The 23,450-nt window shown below is 41.2% G+C and overlaps 1 protein-coding gene across 1 annotated transcript in view; it reads left to right on the top strand.

Annotated features, from left to right (window-relative positions):
- The first annotated feature begins 5,631 nt into the window (after positions 1 to 5,631).
- Cda5 (Chitin deacetylase-like 5) overlaps positions 5,632 to 23,450 on the top strand; it is a 258,804-nt gene continuing 240,985 nt past the window's right edge. Inside the window, exon 1 of the mRNA XM_067152713.2 lies at positions 5,632 to 5,803. Within this exon, the coding sequence (XP_067008814.2) occupies positions 5,752 to 5,803 (52 nt within the window). The 5' untranslated portion in view covers positions 5,632 to 5,751. The remainder of the gene's footprint in view (positions 5,804 to 23,450) is intronic.

Below are 23,450 nucleotides of genomic sequence, written 5' to 3'. Positions count from 1 at the left end.
TTTAAAATTTAACAAGGTTATATTTTCTTTTCAAAATCAAGAAATAACAAACATGGCAGGTACAGAGTAGCAAGGCAACAAAAGTACAATTACAGAATTTACAGGATTTGGGCTTCGAGCCCCGCGATCACAATCCTTGAGCAATCAGCTCAGTTTTACCCCAAACACAAGTGTCAACAGAGGGGCAGAGAACCCCATTCATGCCTAGGAGCACTTGCTCCAAAATACACAGTAAGGCCTCCTTGAGGCGCGCAGAAAACAAAATTTTCGGGAAAAGAGCAACTTGCTCTCAAAATTCAGGCCTGTCAAAGGCCACACCTAATTCCACTTTCAAGCTGTCCTCTCAGGACATATACACAGGGGTAAAATACCCAACCTACTGAGGTCTGTTAAATGAGAAGAAGGTTAATTACATGACCTCTAAAACAACAATTTGAGAGGAGGCGATTTGCACTCCTAATGTATTTGTTTCAAAACCTAATTTGGCTCTAGGCCACTGATGCAAGGGCTAATCCCATACTAAAGAGGTGACTTTAGAAATTGACAAATTTACATAATGTTAAGGAAGAATAGGTTGAGAAAATAAGTTCACCTCAAAACAATATGAGTGGGAGCTCGAGAGGGTTAAGCACTCTCTATCCCAATATGTAGTTTAAAAGATAGAATAGATACAAGTTTCTTTACATTTAAGGAAGGTTACATAATGGAAAAACTTCGGACCCGCCCCGAGAGTTAAACTGCTGAGCTAGCCAAGAAAGAAGTTATTAATTGGCCATTACCTTGTTGTTGACCGCTGCCGAAGAAAGAGGCGCTTCCCGCCCCCTGCTATGTACTTTACGCACTGAAAGATGGAACAGAAGTGGCCCGGAGACCCTAAAATCAGCAGTTTATATACTCTCGCGGAAAGTTCGAGGCGTTAGGGGAATGAGAACACCCTCCCCAAAAAACTTTATTGGCTAACCGAGAAAACCCCTACACAATATGAAGAAGAAACACATTATTGGTGGAAAATTAATTAAAGAAATTCGGGATTGGCTAGATACAAAACAAGGGGAAAGAAAGGGTTAATATTGCCAACTTAAACAATGACTGAAAGAAATTTAGCAAAGAACAAACTTTTGAAATTGAATTTTCTCCAAAAAAAACAGTTCTTTCACTCCGCACTAGGGTGCACTATTGTTGATCTTCAGTAGTGTCCTCTAGAAGAGAAAGTTCACACTCCTTACTACAAGCAAAACAAAAATACGTCGAAAATGACACAGTTCAAAAACTCCAAAATTTCCATGTAGTGACATCTTCTGAGAAACTTGAAAATTAATACCGTCGATAAAGTTCAGACTTCCTCCAGCAGAGGAGTTTCTACTGGCGCACATTTTGAATTAGCGGCGTGGAGGTGTACCGCCCGGTACAATTATTATTATTATTATTATTATTATTATTATTATTATTATTATTATTATTATTATTATTATTATTATTATTATTATTATTATTCCAGTTACCGTCCAGGTTTGGTTTCTCTCCCTGACACAGCGAGGGATCCTAAGTCTACCGCCTCAAGGGCAGTATCCTGGAGCATGAGACATTTGGTCGGGATAAAACTAGGGTGGAGGACCAGTATTTCTCTCAGACGGTCTCATCTGCAATGCTGAACAGGGTCCTTGTCGGAGGATGGAAAAAATGGAAGGGATAGACAAGAAACAGGGAAGGAAGCGGCTCTGGCCTTAACTTACGTACCATCCCAGCATTTGCTTGGAGGAGAAGTGGGGAAACCAAGGTTAGCCACTTCGAGGATGGCTGAGGTGGAAATCGAACCCCTTCCACTGAGTTGACTTCCCGAGGCTAAGTGGATCCCGTTCCGGTCTTCGTACCAGGCGTAGCCGGGAACCAAACTCGGGCCTCCTGGGGGTAGCAGTTAATCACACTAACCACTACACCACAGAGGCAGTCTCTGACATATACGGAAACCAAACCAAAACCCCATGGCGCAACAGCCCCGAAGGGCCATGGCCTACCAAGGGACCGCTCGAAGCCCTGGAGACTATGACGTGCCGTGTGGTCAGCACGACGAATCATCTCGGCCGTTATTCTTGGCTTTCAAGACCGGGTCTGACATATACATACGGTAATATATCATCAAACCTGTTTAATGTGCGTATGAATATTGTAACTTCTCTAACTGTACTGTGATAACACTAGTTGCGTTTGAGTATGCTGTGCTGCTATGTGTAGTATTATTTCAGCTAATATTACGTAGCTCGTATTTGTCCATTGCATAAAATATCAAGTCGCTTTTCATAACTTCAGAGAACTAGGAAGACATTTCTATATTTAGGGAAAGGTTTCGCCTCCATTAGTCTCGTAATGCAGTAGTTCTCAGTCTCTTGAGCTAACGAGCCCATTAACTTCCTGAGTTGGCAGCATCGCGAACCGTACTGCGCACGCCTACCTCTTTACTTTCATTGCTGAGAGGTTATTTTTCGAACAATTACGGGTACAGTCGACAGTGATTGTGAATTTAAAACGGATCGCTATCTGGAAAGGATAGGTGCAACTTCTATCCTAGCACGAAAATAGGAAGAAATAGGGAAAAAAATTATGTTCAATGTTTGTATTGCCATTATGTGGAAAACATTCACAGTGCAAAATATCCGCTGGCACATCTTTATAATGTTAAATCAGCAGTGAATAACAATGGTATAAGTTGTGGCTATAAAGTAGTGACGGGTTTAAAGAATACATTTAATATTCGAATAACCTCCATCCGATCATTTAGATAATCGAACAAATGATCGAATAAAATAATCGAATGAGTGCCTAATATCGTTCCGTTGTATCGCATAGAATATTTGAATGCGTCATGAATCAGTTTTTTCGCTTGAAGTGTGTCGGATGGATAATCGATCGAAATAAGCGAACAGATGAACTCTTATGAAAAATATGAATACGCATTTTTCCAAATGTTGAAACTAAATGAGTGAATTAATTGCCTTAATAACAACACTTTTCATTCAATTATTTCAAAAGCATTCATTCCAATGCAGTTCCGAATGAATAATCGAAAAATAATTGAATGGAAAATATATTCGAATAAACGATTACTTTGTATTCGATTATCCCATCACTATTACAGAGTAAGACCACTCTGGATTGATACCAGCAGCTGCCTTACCGGAACGTTAAATATGTGTTCAGTTCTCCTGCAAGGACGTGGATTCTATTTTCCGTCAAAAAGTGAAAAAAATAGGAAAGATACTTTCACTTCTGGTGAATTACATGGACCTGAGGTTCACTCAACCTCCAAGACAAATGAGTACCAGGTTAATCGCTGAGGACAAGATTGGATGGATATAGAACTAACCACTCTGTCACCTTTCTAAGGCCTGTATGAAAATGACTCGGTTTAGGAGTTCTGATTCCACTTCTAGCTTCCGAAAATTCAGAATTTCGACAGTGGTGAACACAGAAACAAATTCAAAATGCATACTGCAATAGCAATGTATGTGGATCACAAAATATGAACCCTATATCCCAAATCTAGTTTGAAGAAAACAATGTGAAATGCTTCAAAAGTTACCTTTTTGTAATTTCAAGTTTAGTTCAGCTGTTAGTGTATTTGTGTTTGTAACATTCTTTAATTATTATTTTGTCGGCATTATTTGATTGGTCACAGTTTTAGGTGATACTGCGATGTGAAAGAACAAGAACGCTAATGATAGCGTCCATGGACCTGACTAAGGTACACCTCCGGTATTTGCCTGATGTGAAAATTAGAACGCTCGGAATACTATCTTCAGAACTACTAACAGTAGAGTTCGAACCCACAATCTCCCAGTTGGAAACTTACACCGCGGCACCAACTCACAGCACAAGCCATGAAGGCTCTTTGGAGAGTACAACAAGGCAAAGGCTTCCATGATTCATAACCTAAGCACTCTGACTGGGACAGGGTAGTTAGCCGCTTCCCCCCCCCCCCCAGGAATGAACGTTTCTACTCCCTGACAGGTAATCTTAACGCACGTCCTTCCGGGTGAACCAAACACAACTGCTAATATGTTGTTATTTATTTAATCAATTTGCTGTCCAGGGTTCGTTATTCCTGGGGACTCAGCGAGGGGTCCCACTTACACCACCTCAAGGGGAAGTGTGCTGGTCTATGAGACATTTGGTCGGGGATACAACTGTTGAGGAGAACCAATACCTCACCCAGGCAGCCTCACCACCTATGTTGAACAGGGGCATTATTATTATTATTATTATTATTATTATTATTATTATTATTATTATTAATATTAATATTATTATTTTACTGTAGCTATTACTAGCCTCGGGTATATCCTCCGAGGCAGGTGCTCTGGCGAGGGTGCGATATGTGTAGGAAACTGCTTGTTAGTTGTGTATGATCTCGAAATGGCCCGGTCCAAGTCTTTTGAGCTGTGACCGGCCTGCGCTGCTGTGAGCATAGATCCTTACCTAGGATGAAATCTAATGCTGAACACGGTACCACTAGAAATAAGCAATGAAGGTTTAAATCGCCGACCCGACCAGGAATTGAACCTTAGTCCCCTTGATCCAAAGGCCAGGGTGTTAAACAGTCATCCACAGAGGCGGATATTAATGATGTTATTGTTCTTACGTCCCACTAACTAATTTCATTTTTTCGGAGGCGCCGAAATGCCGAAAGTTTGTTCCACAGGAGTTCTCTTACGTACCAGTAAATATACCGACACGAGACTGACGTATCAGAGCACCTTCAACTATCACCAGACTGATCCAGGATCGAACGAGCCAAGTTGGGCTCAGAAGGCCAGCGCCTCAATCGTCGGAGCTACTCTGCCCGGCGAGGGGGATATTAGTGCGGTACAGAATAGTGATGTGTGGGAGCAAACACCCAGTTTTCGAGCCAAGCGAATGAACTGTTCACGATGAAAATTTCACAACCCAGCCTGGATTCGAATTCAGGACTCCGAGGCCCAAAACCAAGACGTTGACCAGTTAGCTATGGAGCTCAACTTCCGTTTGAATAATAATACATAGCCTGTTTCCAGTCATTCGACCGGGTCAGAAATGGAATGAATTAAGCCTCCATCTAGCGGCGAGGATAGGAATTGTGCCGGCTGCCGAAGTCCGTCGCACTCCTCTGATGTCAAATGACAGACGAAATGAAATTGGAGAGTAGCTGGAATGAAAGATGATAGGGAAAACCGGAGTATCCGGAGAAAAACCTGTCGCGCTTCCGCTTTGTCCAGCACAAATCTCACATGGAGTAACAGGGATTGGAACCTTGGAACCCAGTGGCGAGGGGCCGGCGCTCTGCCACCTAAGCCACGGAAGCTGTATAATAATAATAATAATTATTATTATTAAAACGCAATTCGTCGGCGACGCTTTCCCTCTTTCTACACACTCGTCACAAATGTTCAAGAGAGGTTACATCCCGCTGCCCTAACGCTATTATACAAAAGTAACAATAATCAGATCTTATCGAAGTAAATTAAGGATCAGTTGTGGGCCTTGCGGTGGAGAGGGGATGGGCCGCAGCAGCGCGCTCTGGCAGCCACACTCTCTTCGGACACGCTCTCTCCTTGCCCTTATTTCCTCAGCGCCGCTGCAGTCTCTGACCGGATCGCGAGCTGGTTGGACGTGTTGTGGTCGACTCCCGGACGGTGCACTTTGTTGACCACAGTTTCGTCACGCCCACACTGGATTAAGAACAACAAGCTAGTGTTTTTGTTTTCCTATTTCCTCGCGATGGGATGTCTATCGACTCGACTGGTGGTGGCGCTCGCCCTGCTTCTGACTGGTGAGTGCAGTGTCACTTTGTTTGTTAGGATACACATTCTGTAGACAAAGTGCTGGCAGGGAACGAGTGGAATGATCCCGTCCCGCTCATTTACTTACAGGAGTGATTCTGTTCGTGTAATTTATAAGGTGGTGTTACCTATTGTAGACGGTGATTTTGACGAGAATATTCATACCTTTGATTTGACTGCGCCCTTGATTTTAATTCTCAAGTAGTGGGTTTTTTTCCATATAGGGCACACATATTTTTAGTAAGTTTCGTCACCTTAAAACTCAACGTTGGCAATGTTTCAAGGAAGAAATATTTAGCAATAACAAGCTTCGTCATACCACGCGCAGCAGTTGATGCAAGGGTGATTGAAAAACAAATGAAATTCATGCGGTTCATTGCTTCACCCTGCATTGAAGTTCCCGTCAATGCACGTAAACAGCATGCAGTGAATAGATAGAACTGGGCCCGAATTTCTTTGGCACACAGTATCAATTAAGTTTCATAAATATGCAGTGTATCTAGAGGATGTCTATCCGAGGCGGTAAATGTGTACTGTGTTACACCGGAAGGTCATGGGTTCGATACTTTGTTAGCAAGTCGAAAAATTTAGAAACGCGGTTTTCACTTCTGAACAGGTACTTAGCCCAGAGATTCGCTCATCCTACACCAAAAATGAGTACCAGCAAAGGCGGCTGGGCGTACAGCTAACCACTCTAATGCGAAGTTGCGATGAGTGGAGGTCCATCAGGCCTGTACGGAGATGGCTATAGAATATTCTGTATACAAACTGGTTCCAAGCGACACAATACAGTGAAGTCCTTATAGAGGTGTGATTATTTCCTCAAACTGTGCGCTGTTTTTACGACCCGGCATCCAGAGAACCTCCTCTTATGTCTAACTTTCAATCCGTTGGGTTCCTCGAACTCGGCGGTGGAGGTGGGGCGAGAATGCTCTTAGCAGTGTGCAGTTGTTATTATTGGCGAGAAGAATACTCAAGAAGCCGAAAAATAACTTTCGCTGAAGACTAATTCATTATGTTAAAATAGCAAATCGTTAGTCTAAGAGGCGGTAAATTAAGATCTCGGCAGGTCGCTTTCACAATGTCACATCTGGTGTTCTTGACACGAGCTGCTTGTATTGTCTAACATCGCGAGAAAGTCAGCCAAGGAATAAGCGAGCGTTGTGCTAGATATGAACCGAAGCGGTGAGATGATCAGCATATCAGGACGAGAGAGTGAAACTATCAGACGCCAGTCTCAAGAAAGACGAAAACTTCCAGTCCTGCAGCCAAATTCTACCCATTTGTGAGATATTTTTAAGTTATTTTTCTATTCATGAGCACATGAAGATCAAAATAGTATTTTTAGAAATACAATCCAGTGAAGTAGCCCGGCTCCTTAGCTGAATAGCCAGCGTAGTAGCCCCGGGTTCGATTCCTAGTACGGCCGGCGATTTTAGCCGTCTCTGGCGAATTATTTCGAGGACTGGGTGTTTTTATTCGTCTTAAAGCACATCTTAATATGCATACAGCACATCACACTACAACCACCATAGTGTTAATGTCAGGAAAGGCATCTGGTCGTAAAGATGGGAAAAATTCGCCTGAAATTCGAATCTCAAGTAATCGGGAGAAGGCTAGGAAATAATAATAATAATAATAATAATAATAATAATAATAATAATAATAATAATAATAATAATAATAATACGAAGAAGAAGAAGAACAAATATTCCACTGAAATAAAAAAGTGTACAAATCTACCTGTTCACTTAGCGTAGGTGAAGCACGGTTATCTCATCTTTTGACCAAATGCATTATCTGTTCACTGGCTGATAATTACCTAAGTTCCGCGCGGTGATTTCGATATCTGTCATTCTGTCTACCGGTACCATAATTTCTTAGGACAGTCACCTTAGACAATATTAGTAAGGGATGACACTCTTGAAACGCGTTATTTCTGTGAGTTTTAAGTTTTGCCTCAATCCCGCACTACACGTTGATATTCGATTTAGAGGCACGGACAATATACACTGACAAAATGTGCTGTAAGAGATAGAGCATAGATTGTTTTTGTTAGTGGCTTTACGTCTCACCGATATAGACAGGTCTTATGGCGACAATGGGATAGGAAAGGGCTAGGAGTGGGAAGGAAGTTTCCATGGTATTAATTAAGGTACAGCCCCAGCATTTGCCTGGTGTTGAAATGGGAAACCACGGAAAACCATCTTCAGGGTTGCCGACAGTGGGATTCGAACCTACCATCTCCCGAATGCAAGCTCACAGCTGCGCGCCCCAAACCGCACGGCCAACTCGTCCGGTGAGCATAGATTTGTCTTGAAAGATGAATGATATGAAATAATTTAGAGTGGTCTATTCTTTGCGTGCATGGTACTCACACTAGCGTTCTTTAACGAAATAGAGTGGAAGAAAGAGATAGAAGAGAAAGAAAAGACAGGATTCAGACGTACACAATTTTAACTCCGTATTAAATACATTTTGAATTTCTGAATCAAATCGTGCAAAACTCTAGTAAATTTATTATTATTATTATTATTATTATTATTATTATTATTATTATTATTATTATTATTATTATTATTATACGTTACTTGTTTAATGCCCATTCAATTATTATAGGTTTTACGAGACGCAAAGGTGCCAAAATTCTATACCCCGGGATTTTTTCCCAACTTGTTGGAAGTCGAGTGTCACGGAACAACCGTATTTTAACACCCTCAAATACAAATCAACTCTCTGTAATTTATTGTACCCGCTCTCTTAAAAATGGACAGACAATGACTAGCCGATTGTATCCACGAGGTCGGAGAATCACCAAAATGCAATAAATAATAATTAATTTTATTGTTTGAAATAAATACGGCCTAATACACAGAACAGTAGAAATCAATGGTGCATTTGAATACGGTTTCAGATAATGACTTTCCATACTGGCTGTGGTGCCATCAGCTGTATCCAAATTCATTTACCTGATTATCTGCGCCTGAACTCTACTATGGTTTCTTCATAGCATCGGAAGACGATTGCGGTATAAATTTGCCGGTCTGTTGTTCCAAAACTTCGCATAGTTTTGAGGTAGGCCTACTCATTTTATACAGGGGAATGTCGGCGCAAATGAAGACAACAAATCATTCTAAATAAAAATGTTGAAATGTTTTCAAAGCAATATTACTGAAGCATTGGCGTAATCATTGTTTTTGTTCGTGTTGAATTCACTGTACGCCACGTGCATGTTTCTTTATCGTCACGTTTGGCTGAGCAGTTGACAGTTTTCTTTCCGCGCTAACTCTTACATCGCACGGTTCGCAATTCATTAATCCTACATATTGCTTAATCCTCCTATACAATTTTTCTTCTCTTCACACATTTTGGCGTGACTAAAATACGAAGTCTCAATTTCAATAACAACAACAGCAATAATAATAGCAATAATAATAATAATAATAATAATAACAATAACGCAGTAAACCCCATTAAGGCCTACCAAGACGATTGCTGCTTCGCCAGGATGATCTCCACCAAGTCCTGCATGACAGGATGAAGACCATACATTTAAAAGAGAATCTGACGCCTGGCTACATCGGCAAACCATCATACGTTCCTGTGAAGCAGTTATGCATACTAGGCTAAACCTAGTATGAAATATCGACCTATCTTTACGGTCGGTGTTTTATGTCCTTGACTACATTGTGTTTCACGGTAATACAAAGTAAAGCGTGGTTCCAAAAAGATGACAAATTGAAGAAAGCATGGAAAATATATTGATAAATATTTTTATTGTTATTTGTTATTATGCTGAGAAAATAAGTGTGTCTCCATTGTTATACACTAGGCTTTAATATAATTATTGTTTTAACACAGTAAGTTATAATATTACAAGTAATGAAATGCCAATGTCTATGAAAACACAGTCTACATCGTCACTTGAGTGGGATGTAACCGATGAGGAGTCAAAATATTTTTAAAATTATGTTTCCTCAATTAATGATATTTTCTTTTCATTGGGTGAAAATTTCACCCTTGTATCTCAACAGGAAGTACTTTAACGATTACCTTATATTTGATGCTGCACTGATAGACTCGCGGCATCAGGAACTTTAAGCGATGTTTTTTTAAGCGGTAAATTGTTCTTTACATAGGTATAAAACAAATATCTTCATAGTTACTCATCAAGTTTAAGACAAATATGCATCATTTAAGTGAGCAATTTATCAGTCTGACACCAACAGTAGTTATGCTGTATTAGAAACCTATTTCGGGTAATTCAGTGAACTTCTGCGATTCACTGTACTGCTACCATTTTTTCAACTGAGGAGACTGTGATTTATAAAAATATATAAATCATAGGCTATATCGATGACTGTACAAATGTTGCGTTTTCTGTATCTCAAGTTGTGGGTTCAGTGTGTTTTCAAATCCAAATTCTCGGTGGCATCCATTGTTAAGAGTCAGTACCACGCTAGGAGAAATCGCGAATTTTACAGCAAAGGGGAAACATATAAAACTGTAAAAATGGTCCGGAAGTCCTACGAACTTACCTCTCGTAATGAAATAGCTCACGTATTTGCAATAAAAGAAAGACACATAATTTATGTACGTATATGTTCATGTTCCCGGACTAGAAATCCCAGAATAACAACCGAGAGGATTCGTTGTGCTGACCACACGACACGTCATAATCTGCAGGCCTTCGGGCTGAGCAGCGGTCGCTCCGTAGGCCATGACCTTTCGGGGCTGTTGCGCCATAGGGTTTGGGTTTGGGGTGCACCCATATGTTCATGTCAGTTCCTCTGTATTAAATCTCATTCCATTAGCCAAGTGGCGGTACATGCAGGGGCTGGTCCATTATGCAAATATTGCACAGTACAACAGTCACATTATGTTGCCTGATCGGTCGAAGCCGGATCGAGTCTAAACCAGTTTATTTAGGATTCTAGACCTTGAGATATTAGTGTCGCGCGTAGTTAACAGACGCTGCTCAGTTGACGTCGCAAGGAAATGGGAACCCCGTTGTAGATCCCAATCTAGTATTTAAATGCTTGGATGGCCCATGAATCGAACACAGGCCTTAAAGTTGAGAGGTAGACACGATACACCTACACCACCGTTCTGAGAATAACAATAATACAGAAGGATATGGAATCCAGACTCTTCAAGTAAGGAACACCTATCTTAATGAAATAAATTTACTCACATAATACACAGATATGCGTATTACAAAAAATATATTAGAATATTTTTATGTGGAGCGTAGCACTGAATGAAGGTGAAACGTGGAGAGTAACTAGTGCAAGAAAAATGAAAACAGAAGCCTTTGAAATGCGGTTCATTTAATTTATTTTTCAAAATAAGCCTCCCTAAAATTAGGGTGCGTGGATTATTCGCGTATATACGGCAATAATAATAATAATAATAATAATAATAATAATAATAATAATAATAATAATAATAATAATAATAATAATAAAAAACCCATATAATGTAAAGCTCATCAAGGCCTACCGAGACGAATGCTGCCTAGCCAGGATGATCTCCACCGAGTCCTGCATGACAGGATAGATCGGATCACAAATACAGATACTTTGAATAGAGTTAATGACAGGAGAACTATTTGACCACAAGAGGGGATCGATTTATACGACGCAGCATGAGACATCCAAGACTTGTTCACTTTATTTTTGAGGGATTGTTAGAAGGGGCGGGGTTAAGGGGTAGACTAAGGTATGAATACGACAAAACTGATGTAGGATGCACAGTAGTAGTTACGTACGACGTATGGCCTCCGGAGAGGCCTGGTACATGTCTTTTTCTACTAGACGGCCTATAGGCGGCCTTTATGTCTAAGAGGATGAGGCCCCACCTGCTATGATTTCTAATGAGAAAGAATGCACACAAACCCGGCCCCCGAGCCAGATGAATTAACCAATTAAGATTAAAATCCCCGGGACCCCCTAGACCACGCCAGAACATCCAACTATTTAGCCATGGAGCCGGACACGTATGAAAAAATAAAATTTTAGCACAAGATAGACTGGCATAATAATAATAATAATAATAATAATAATAATAATAATAATAATAATAATAAACTTGAGGGTACTAGAAAGGAGAGTTATGAGAAAAATCCTAGGCCCTGTTAAGACAATAGAAGTATGGAAACTAATATGTAATGACGAAATATACAGGAACATAGAAAACATAACAGAAGCCATAAGAAAAAATAGATTGCAACTTTTCGGACACATTTACAGAATGGATGATTCCAGATTAACAAAAAGGATTGTCAAGTACCTTTGGGACAAAAAGGCAACAACTAGCTGGATTCAAGAAGTAAAGAAAGATTTAGAAAGAAATAGTGTAAGAGAAGAATAAACTATGGACAGAGAGATTTTTTCGAAAGAGGGTAGTAAGTATGGAAGAATTCCAAGGAAGATTGAACAAGAAACTTGGTGGGAAGTGGTCCGAGGACAGAAAGGAACAGCATAGTGAAAGGACGAAAGAATATTGGAAGGAACGGAAGAGAAAACAACAAAGTATGAAGAAGTGAATTGAAATTGACACGTGGTCCTTAGCAGGCCTCATCGAAAATAATAATAATAATAATAATAATAATAATAATAATAATAATAATAATAATAATAATAATAATGTACATTATCTGTTAGCAGCAAGAACTGCACAATCCGGTATCTCACACTCGTGTTTTCACAACTTTCAGATAATGAATGTATAGAACAGCAACCCCTCTTCCTGGCGCGAGGTGACTATTTATCATACGGACAATGGATGTAGACGTCGGAAGTTAAATTTCACCGTTGTCTCTCCACATCGCGGTATGAACATTGTTCTGAGGCAATCCCTTGTCTTTTTTCTACCTGGACCCATAAAACACACACGTTCGTAATTCAACCTGTATAGCGAAATTTAAACCAGCAACTCGGTGTTCTAAATCAGCCCAGCCCAACTAAAGCTCGCGACGGTTCAGTAAAGAGATTGTTTAATTTGTTTGTCAGTGGTTTAAGTCGCACTAAAATAAGGTCTTCCGCAAGGATTTGTTGGGAAATGGCTACGACTGGAGTGGATTAAGGTACAACTCTGGCATTTTCCTTGTGTAAAAATGTGGAAACTATGGAAAGCCATATTAAGGACTTGAGAATCGATCCCACTATCTCTCGAATGTAAGTTTACAATCACACGACCAACGCCACGGAATTTTTAATGTAGTGTATATCTTTACAGCTGATTGACACTATGGCCTACTAGATCCCTAACTAAGATCAGTCTAAAAGATTACTGCGTATATATTTTTATATAAGTGAAAAATGGGTGGTTCTTCGATTACAAGTATAAGTCTACAAAAGTAATACGCTGAACGTGCATTGTCTTACGATGACAGGACTGAATTAAGAGTAAAACTTCCTGCTACCAGATTCTCAACGCTTTGCGACTGATATAACTGATCGCATTATTATTATTATTATTATTATTATTATTATTATTATTATTATTATTATTATTATTATTATTATTATTATTATTATTATGTGTAACCATTTTAATTTGGCATCCTTCGGGTTGCCTGCGTGCCGGTTTCGACGTTCTGTTTTACTTTACCAGATAGCAGAGAAACAGGATCTTGTCGGGAGATTTATGTCTGTGTGGGTTTTTTTTCGATTTGCTTTACTTCGCACCGTCACAGACAGGTCTTACGGCGACGATGGGCTAGGAATGAGGTGGAAGTGACCCTGGTCTTAATTGAGGTAAAGCCCCGGCATTTGTCTGGTGTAAAAATGGGAAACTACCGAAAACAATCTTCAGGGCTGCCAACAGTGGGGTTTGAAGACACCATACCCAAAATGCAAGTTGACAGCTACGTGGTGCAAACAGTGCAGCCACTCGTGCGGTGATATGTGTTTATTTTGTCGAGTAAACACCAAATGTGTCACCAGAGATCTCGTATGTTCGACATGGAAAATCGAATGGATTTTTTTCTCTCTCTTCAAAAATCCGATTATATCTGTCTGGTTTGAACCCGCGATATTTGGATCCGGAGGATGATACTCCACTATTGGTCCTCAGAGGGAGCTGACTGCTTGTGTTGACTAAGCACAAAAAGCAATGGGTTTTCGTTTTGAAACCACCAACTGACGAATCATTGGTGACGCAGTAAACATGTGTGGCCCGAACACTTCCTGTGGATATAACATGAGACCTTGGGCTGCCGTCTGGTTTCGCGCGCGGAGAGAACATCGTACAAGAACAACCGGTAAGATTAACAACGATTATTGATAACTGACCAACCTTGATCTGCAATATCAGAGTCGCTAAAACACCAGCGTTAAGAGAATGGTTATAATTTACATAACTGCTAACTGGTGCTCGGGGAGGATCAAGATTTCACTTCCAAAAGGCGAGTGGAGCTCCTGAACCTGTCCTCATACAACAGTTCGATCTTAAGCTTTGTGGTCCTGAGGAAATTCCTCGCAGGGCCTCAATGAATTTATAGTTATTTACATGGCAAAAACTATAAAGAAACTATAAGAAAAAACAAGTCCTCTAATCAACATGGAAGCCGGCCCCGCGGTATAGTGGTAGCGTGTCTGCCTCTTCCGCGGAGGTCCCGCGTTCAATTCCCGGCCAAGTCAGGGATTTTACCTGGATCTGAGGGCTAGTTCCAGGTCCACGTGATTACAATTGAGGAGCTATCTGAGGGTGAGATAGCGGCCCCTATACAGAAAGCCAAGAATAACGGCCGAGAGGATTCGTCGGGCTGACCACACGACACCTCGTAATCTGCAGGCCTTGGGGCTGAACAGCGGTTGCATGGTAGGCCAAGGCCCATGGGGTTTGGTTTGTTTCTCACCAACATGGATACTGGACATCAATACATACATTTATGTTTTTATTGTTTTTCCGTATTTTCTTCTTTACCGATTCATGGTTCTTTATAGAACAGAGCGAGTTGGCCACGTGGTTTGAGTCGCGTAGCAGTGAGCTTGCATTCGGGACTGGTGGATTCGAATCCCGCCGTTGGAAGCCTTGAAGATAGTTTTCCATGGTTTCCCATTTTCACACCAAGCAAATCCACAGCCGCTACTAGCCTCGCGTCGCCGAAACCTCCCAAGTGTTACAGCAATGTTTAACAACCATAAATAAAGATATTAGCATAAAAAGGTTATTTTTTCCGATTTCGGGGGAAACTACGAAGGTTCAATTATTTTAGTATTTCCTTCCGAGTTTATAATTTTTTACTGTGACGTGGTTTAAAACATATTCGTATAAAATTGAGTGAAGAACAAGAAAATTAAGAAAATATTATTTAATTTATTACTTAATCTTTGGGGTCTGACAGACCCCATGATACCACTTGAAGATTCAGTGCATTCCAGTTTTACGTTATCTGGGACGAGGTATATCATGACCACATCTACCTTCAAATTCTTGTGATACATACACCAGTAAGGACTTGGTCTGTCAATATGTGTGAAGTATTTAAGAACGGAAAGCTATGTCTGCTGGATTTCAATTCTTCTTAATGCTACAAAACCCACTAGATGTGATAAAAATATCAATAGCCACTTAAAACTACAAGTTTATTTGCTTTTCCAATTACACTATGAATGCAACAGAATTGGGAGAGCTTCCGTGGCTCAGGTGGCATCACGCCAGCTTCTCACCACCGGGTCCGTCGTTCAATTACCGGTCACTCCATCTGAGATTTTTGCTGGACAAAGCGGAGGCGGGACCGGGTTTTCTCCGGGTTCTCCGGTTTTCCCTGTCACCTTTCATTCCAGCGACACTCTCCGATATCATTTCATTTCATCTGTCAGCCATTAATCATTGTTCCAGAGGAGTGCGACAGGCTTCGGCAGCCTGCACAATTTCTGTCCTCGCGCTAGATGGGGGCTTCATTAATTCAGTTCCTGACTCTGTCAATGACTGGAAAACAGGTTGGGGATTTTCATCTTGAATTGGCAATATTGGAGAAATTACTCTCATTTCACTAGCAGGAGTATAAAATGAGCCTAATGAAACTGTAAATATGTTCAGCCCTGATTGTGTAGCTTTCCGAACTCGCCTGAGCAGCGTATTGGAATATTTTTATGGTGTTCTGAGCGACAACCATCCGAACATCATTTACGATCACCAATAATTCATAGTATACTCTTTAGAATTGAGTTTTTCAGACAGCTTCCAGCATTGATCCATATTTTCATCAAGAGTGATCCTTGTGACTCACTGGTAGAGGTCACAAGCTTCCCACTGGCCGAGACAGACGGCGGGGTCTTCATTCCGTGCCAGCCTAAAAGCACTTTCGCTTTCTTTCTGTTGACACCAGGTGTGACCTCGGGCCGAGAGATGATCACTTTAAATGTAAGGAGTCGTTAACACAACGTGTTGCTATCTGCGTCGTGGGTGGAGTTCCCACAAACTATTATTATTTTGATTTGGAAATGTTATATTCGTACAAGTCGCCTAAGGCCGCGTCTGTAGTGTAGTGTTTAGTGTGATTACCTGACACACCCAGAGGCCCGGGTTCGACTTCCGGCTCAGCCACAAATTTTGAAAAGTGGTACGAGGACTGAAACTGTCTACACTCAGTCTCGGGAGGTCAGTTGAGTAGAGGGGGTTCAATTCCCGCCTCAGCCATCCTCGAAGTGGTTTTCCGTGGTTTCCCATTTCTCATTCAGGCAAATGCCGCGATAGTACCTAATTTAAGGCCATGGCCGCTTCCTTCCCTGTTCCTTCCCTATCCCTTCCAATCTTCGGATTCACCACAAGGCATTCAGCATAGCAGGTGAGGCCGCCTGGGTGAGGTACTGGTCATCCTGCCCAGTTGTATCCCGAGACCCAAAGTCTCACTCTCCAGGACACTGCCCTTGAGGCGGTATAGATGGGATCCCTCGCTAAGTCCGAGGAAAGAACCAATCGGTGGAGGGTAAATGAAATGACGCGCAGCCTATAATCTCCCTGATCGTGCAAAACACTCCACTGAACTTATCTCAATTTAAAAACATTTAAGCTCTTAAGTATTTAGGCTCTTTCAATCGTGAAATTACCAGCGTTTCGCCCCAGTGTAGCAGTGGGCTCATCAGTTGGAATGCTATACCTTTCCAAGACGCTGGCGCTAGCGCGCCGTTGAGACACCCACTGCAAGCCTCTTATCTAGGACAGTGCAGTGACAGTGCGCTAGGGTAAACATGTGCCTGCCTGCCTGCCTATATCAAACAATAAGGTTCCTAGAAGGAAACCATAATATAATTTCATCGACTGCAAATGTTAAAAACATTTAGGCAATTAAGTATTTTTATCTCAATTTGTTGAATTGATCATAATTATTAACTACGCATTGTATTTTTGAGCCGGTCTCGCGGCCTAGGTGCACCAAACCTCTCTTGCCAGTACGCCTCAAGTTCAATTCCCGAACAGGCAGGCATTTTACTAGTACATATTTGAAGACTAGCTCGATATAAACTCAGCTAACGTTATTACAATTTTGGAACTCTGTTCAATTTACTCGCACAGTTATGAGAAGAATGCTCTTCTTTCCCAAGCATGGATGATAAGCAAATGGGATGAGAGTATTACTTCATTGTAATCATTACCAATACATAGCTTCTTATAACAACATGGAGTTCATGGGATTCGAACCCACCATATCCCCAATTCAAGCTAAAACCGCGCAGCTAATTCACACGGTCAAACATTATTCTTCTATATTTTGAACAGCACACCACGTGATCATCCAGGTGCTGTGTGATTGAAGTCGTATTTTGATTCCACAGAATATAGAGCTAATTAAAGGGTTCACTTCCTATTTGTGGAGCAATTCACAGCTTGTTTCATCAATCACACCCACCACTGAACAAAGCGCCTGTTTAATGCATGAGAACGGAAAGTTAGGTTATTAGCATTACATAAGAGGTGAGAAAGTGATATAAGTTTTTACAAATTCCTTTGCGGTAGCCCAGTCTCATAACTCATTTACATAACAATACGGCATGTGGGTGAAACCTTAACGGCGCTTTAAATAATGAACCACTCTGTTTAATTTACTCGCATAATTATGAGAAGAATGCTCTTCTTTCCCAAGCATGGGTGATAAGCAAATGGGATGAGGGTATTACTTCATCGTAATCATAGCTTCTTATGAAAACAACAAAAATACTAAAGATATTGTAAACAACTAAATGTTACAAAAGTAATTTACTCACATATTTTTTCTTCTTCTCCTTATCATTTTGCCATTATTATAACATTTAAGTCCGCCAGACTCCAGATAAAAAGTGATGAAGCCACGAGCACATACCTGAAAAGGAAAACAGTTAAAATAACCTCCACCTTAACAAATTTTCTTGTTGCTTCATGGCCTACCTTGTTGACCTTATTGCATCAGTTAAAACGATCAACTGCATCTCATAGTCGTAGATTCACTGTTTACTGATCTTAATTTACAGTATCCTATGGACTTTTACTCTTGATTTCTACCGGTTCGGTTGTTTTGGTATAATACAGAAATGGGGTTGTAATTGGTGGTAACATAAGTAGTTCTGGTAAGAAAAGAAACTCAACGTCTGCTGATGAACAGTGCTCGATAGTAAACTGTCGTTTAACACTACTGGTCCGTAAGGTTTGTATATCCCTATAGAACTTTACAAGTCTCCAATTTGTAGAAAAATTATGAAATGGATTTGAAATGTCCACAGTGCAAACAATAAATGCAATCGCCCGGTATGTAGGCAACAAGCTGAACATACCAGTAACTAATGTTGCATCTTACTCTACCAATTCAACTACGTGAAATGCAGTATCCACGCTTTCATCTGATTTTGCACATTATACTACGATAGCTTTACGATTGGAAGCGGCTGGTGTCCAGTTTTTGAGGCTGCCTCATTCATACCTGGCAGTTAGGTATAAAATGCCTTCCAGTGTGGCGAACCCACCGTGATAATAGCCTATATGAAGCGTCAAAGTCGATGAGGACTAAAAGCTAAGGAATACACCAGAAGCAAAGCGCATCTCTTGTGTCTTCAGGGAGTTCAGTGATTCACTGTCCAACCCAGGAGATCCCTGGATAGGAAGAATATTATTGGTTGCTACGTCCCACCAACTACTTTTGCGGCTTCCTGGTACGTCTAGGTGCTGGAAATTTGTTCCACTGGAGTTCTCTTACGTGCCACTAACTATACTGACAGGGAGATGCCGTATTTGACCACCTTCAAACACCACCGGGCTGAGCCAGGATCGACCCCACCAACTTGGACGAAGAAAAATGACACTCTGCCGTCTGAACCACTCAGTTCGGATTTCTTCAACGAACCAGTCAGTCCTTGGGACTTGTTAGGTAAAAGGTTTTAATGTTCTACCGCCTGTTTAGTTCAAACTCCTAGTTCTACACGATGGCGAGTTTCACAAGCCATTGAGACGGCGAGTCTCCTTGGTCTGTGGCAGGTTACTGGAACTGAATACACCTTGTTAGGAAGTTCTGCTCTATATAGGCGTGGTAAGTGCAAGTTGCCTTGCGTGTTAGTTCATTACCTAGAGCATCTCTCCTTCACATACCTTCCTCATCTGTTTCTCTCGTATGCTGGTCTCGGTTTGGCTCAAAACGCATGTATGAACACCTGCAGAATGTCATGAGGGCTGAACGTGAAGAAATATAGGTGATTAGATTAAATCTTGTCTTTATTGGTGGCAAATTTATGGCTCAATACCTTTGTTACAGATAACCACTATTACATTATTGATTAAGATGGTACAAAAATTAAACAGTAACTTACACTAACTACAGTAATAATCATAATATGATAATTAATATTTTCAAAAGAACAATAATTCTGAAACTTACCTTAATACACAATTTATTAAAATCTAAGTACAATAATATTTTGCCATTCATTCACGCATTCATACGTCGGTCATCCAACAAGTCACTTTAATGAATCCAACAACTACCTTGAGCAGTCCACCTTAAATTTCACATCCCTACTGTTGACAGGGACTGAATTCTGCGATATGGAAGCAGAGATTCCGAAAGTCTGGTTGTGGATGTGGTGAGAGGGGAACCGGATCGTGTTTGTTTATTGAATGATATGCGATGGAGGTGGTCGGCGTTGGTGAAGTGATGTAACGTATTGCATGCGAGTTAGAGAGAAGTTTAAAGACAGCATAAACACACAGATCCAAAATCATAGGATTTAACCATCCAACGAGCCTGTTCGGGAATCAAACCCAAAGGCCAAGGCACTACCGCCCGGCCACGGGGCCACAAAAGGTTTTATCTTATAACCTGTGTCGATATGGTGCCATTTGTAATTTAAGAGGCTAGGTAGAAAAGAAAAGCCGAGATCTGTCTTAATTTTGTGTCTGAACAGGGAACCAAGTCAACCAGACGGAAATCTACACCAAAAACACTGAGGTTCCGGTTCAACCATCTACTGATAAAGGAGCAGGTACCTTACCCGCTGACTAAACGATTATTTCCGTTCAGCGACTTCCGGTTAACGCTACCAGTAGCATACATCTGTTACCTGATAGGTAAATGATCTGGTTCCTCGAAGATAGGATAGACATTTTCCTACCAAACATTCCTCGTGAACTGAAACCTGTTCACCGTATTCTATGTTGAATACAATGTAGGATACCTCAAGGCATAGCAGCACCGATCAGTATTGTACAGAAGAGATATGCATTTGAATGTTGTAATTGGGGACGATTTTCATTATGTAATTCATCTTTTTGGTAATTGCCAACGGCCGTAGCCGTGTTGAAACACCGGATCCCGTGAGATCTCTGAAGTTAAGCAACATTGGAGTTGGATGGGTTGCTTGCGCTGTTGGTGGGGAGTAAGGGAATGGAGGAGCGGAAAGGAACTGGCCACCCTACCGCACGTAAACTCCGGCTCAGGAGCACCTCTGCGGAGGTTCGGATCTGCCTTCGGGCAGAAAAACCCTTACCTACCTTTTTGGTAATGATCCTGGAGATGACCCACAGGAAACAGACCCCGTGAATTGCCTGTAGTAGAACCGTAAAAGTAGTTTGATTTCATAATGTATATTATTATTATTATTATTATTATTATTATTATTATTATTATTATTATTATTATTATTATTGATTTTTTTACTTCTTGCCACTACATTGTACCTAGACATCTCAAATTAACCTAATATATCTAGACCTTTCAAGTTGCCTTTGGTGATGAGAAATACTATTTATTCAAAGTATTTAAGGTTTGTAAACGACCGAGCCAAGTGGCTGAGCGTGTTATGGAGCCAAGCGTTGCATTCGGGAGACGTACGGGTTCGAACCCCACGTTGGTTCAATTTGATACGGCTTCTCATTTTTCCCTTCCAGGTAAATCCCGGGACAGTTCCAATTAATAGGCCAAAGCCCATTCCTTCCACCTTGTTCCTCAATTTCATCCATCTTTATTAGCTGCTCAACTGAGGATGGCGTCAGGAAGGGCATCCGCCCGCAAAACAAGTGATATAATTTATATCCCCTTATCTCCAACCCCGTATCGGAAAATGTCATGAAAGTGTGGATATAGATACATACACGTAAGGTTTGTGAATGAAATGCATCTTCAGCAACTTTACGGTCTTCCTTTAAATCCTTAACTAATCTTCTCCAGTTACGACATTACAGATTCCATTCACTTATCGTCCATTATGTCCTTGTAGCTTGACATAAGACCTATCAATAAATTTGCTTCCCGCACAGGTACTCTCACATGACGCTCTCACGTAGCAATGCTGGTGATATTCAGCTATTCTGAGGATAGATCAGCAGTATAAATCTTAGTTTTTTTTTTTTTGCTAGGGGCTTTACGTCGCACCGACACAGATAGGTCTTATGGCGACGATGGGATAGGAAAGGCCAAGGAGTTGGATGGAAGCGGCCGTGGCCTTAATTAAGGTACAGCCCCAACATTTGCCTGGTGTGAAAATGGGAAACCACGGAAAACCATCTTCAGGGCTGCCGATAGTGGGATTCGAACCTACTATCTCCCGGATGCAAGCTCACAGCCACGCGCCTCTACGCGCATGGCCAACTCGCCCGGTAAATCTTAGTTAACTGAAGGGTAAATTATCGGGCACTTCGGGGGTGTGGCAACACCTCAGTCAAAAGCAAAAAATTTCAGAAAATTAGTTTAGTCAACACTTGTATATCAGTGTCCAGCTCCTGGTAGTTATCTGACGCTTACACGTAAGTGATAGTGCGAAGAAATATACCCCTAGTTTACCAGTAGACGGTAGAACTACGTTGAATCACATTCTGGAGCACAAGGCTGGGTCCTGCCATTAAACTAAGACTTTTCTGCTCACATTTCCCCACTCGAATAGCTACCCTGAGAGAACATGATTTTAAATATCGCGCGCAGGCGTGTCGCGTAATATTCCTGGCGGAGTCGTGCCAACTGTGACCTCTTAGGCAACGGGAGTTGGACCGTTACGGGATCAGCTGACGACCTTGAGGCGCGCAGCATCTCACATCTCAAATCCTGAGTTCGGAGCCAGGCAAGAATTGGCCAACAGTTTTCGCAAGGTATTACATGAGTCAGCTCAAGCTGCCACGCCTGACTTGTCACGACCACGTTACAACATAAGCATTGAAAATAGGTCATGCACCGCCTAGCACAGCCTTAATCTGCTTCACTTTATCCCACAGGGAAATAACTTTCATGAAACAGAATGATGTATATAGATCTACATTTTATTTAATAATAAATAATAATTATATTGTTTTTTTACGTTCCACTAACCACTTCTTCGGTTTTCGGAGACAACGGAGGTGTCAGAACGTAGTTCCACAGCAGTTCTTCTACGTACCAGTAAGTCTACCGACACGAGACTGATGTAATTGAGCACCTTCAAATAACACAGGACTGAGCCAAGATTGAACCTGCCAAGTTGGGGTGAGAAGGCCAGCGCCTCAACCGCCTGAGCCATTCAGCCCGGCTGCATTTTATATATATTGCAGTGTTCAGTCTGCAAGTCTCTGTCAACCATCTTCTATTAGGAACAAGCTCTGGAGCCCCGTTTGGTTGAACACCTCTTACATTTAAATCATAAAAAACCCTCAAACCAACCATCGTTAACTTAGATTCCCTCTGCTCCTCTTACCCTTCATGGTAGAGTGCAAATAAGCTATACTCCTCCATTCGCTTCACATGACGCCAGGAAAGAGCTGGTCAACACGCACATTTTCATTCTTCGAGTTCACTGTTAACTTAACGCTTATCTATTCATTGAGAGTACTCTCCTATTGGTAATAATAATAATAATAATAATAATAATAACAATAATAATAATAATAATAATAATAATAATAATAATAACATCCTGCCATGATCGTTAAGGCGCAAGAGTCTATATTATCTGACACCGTGCTCAGACGGTTCGAGTCCCGTTAGTCAGAATATTGGGTGGCGGTTTCTATTGCTAATCACTAGATTGCGTACCAAAAGCCTGGATTCAATTCCAAGCCTCCCCGCAGTGCTCATATGCAGTGAGGGCTTATGAGCCTGTGGATGGTGATTAGTCCGAAGACTTGAGCAGACCCCTTGGACACGAATATGTATTATGGCGACGATCGGACAGGAAATGGCTAGAAGTGGGAAGGAAGTTT

Source organism: Anabrus simplex, chromosome 8 (assembly GCF_040414725.1).
Source record: "Anabrus simplex isolate iqAnaSimp1 chromosome 8, ASM4041472v1, whole genome shotgun sequence".
NCBI classification, from domain to species: Eukaryota; Metazoa; Arthropoda; class Insecta; order Orthoptera; family Tettigoniidae; genus Anabrus; species Anabrus simplex.
The sequence above is the reverse complement of the archived record's forward strand: the minus strand, read 5'-3'. Positions and strand labels throughout refer to the sequence as shown.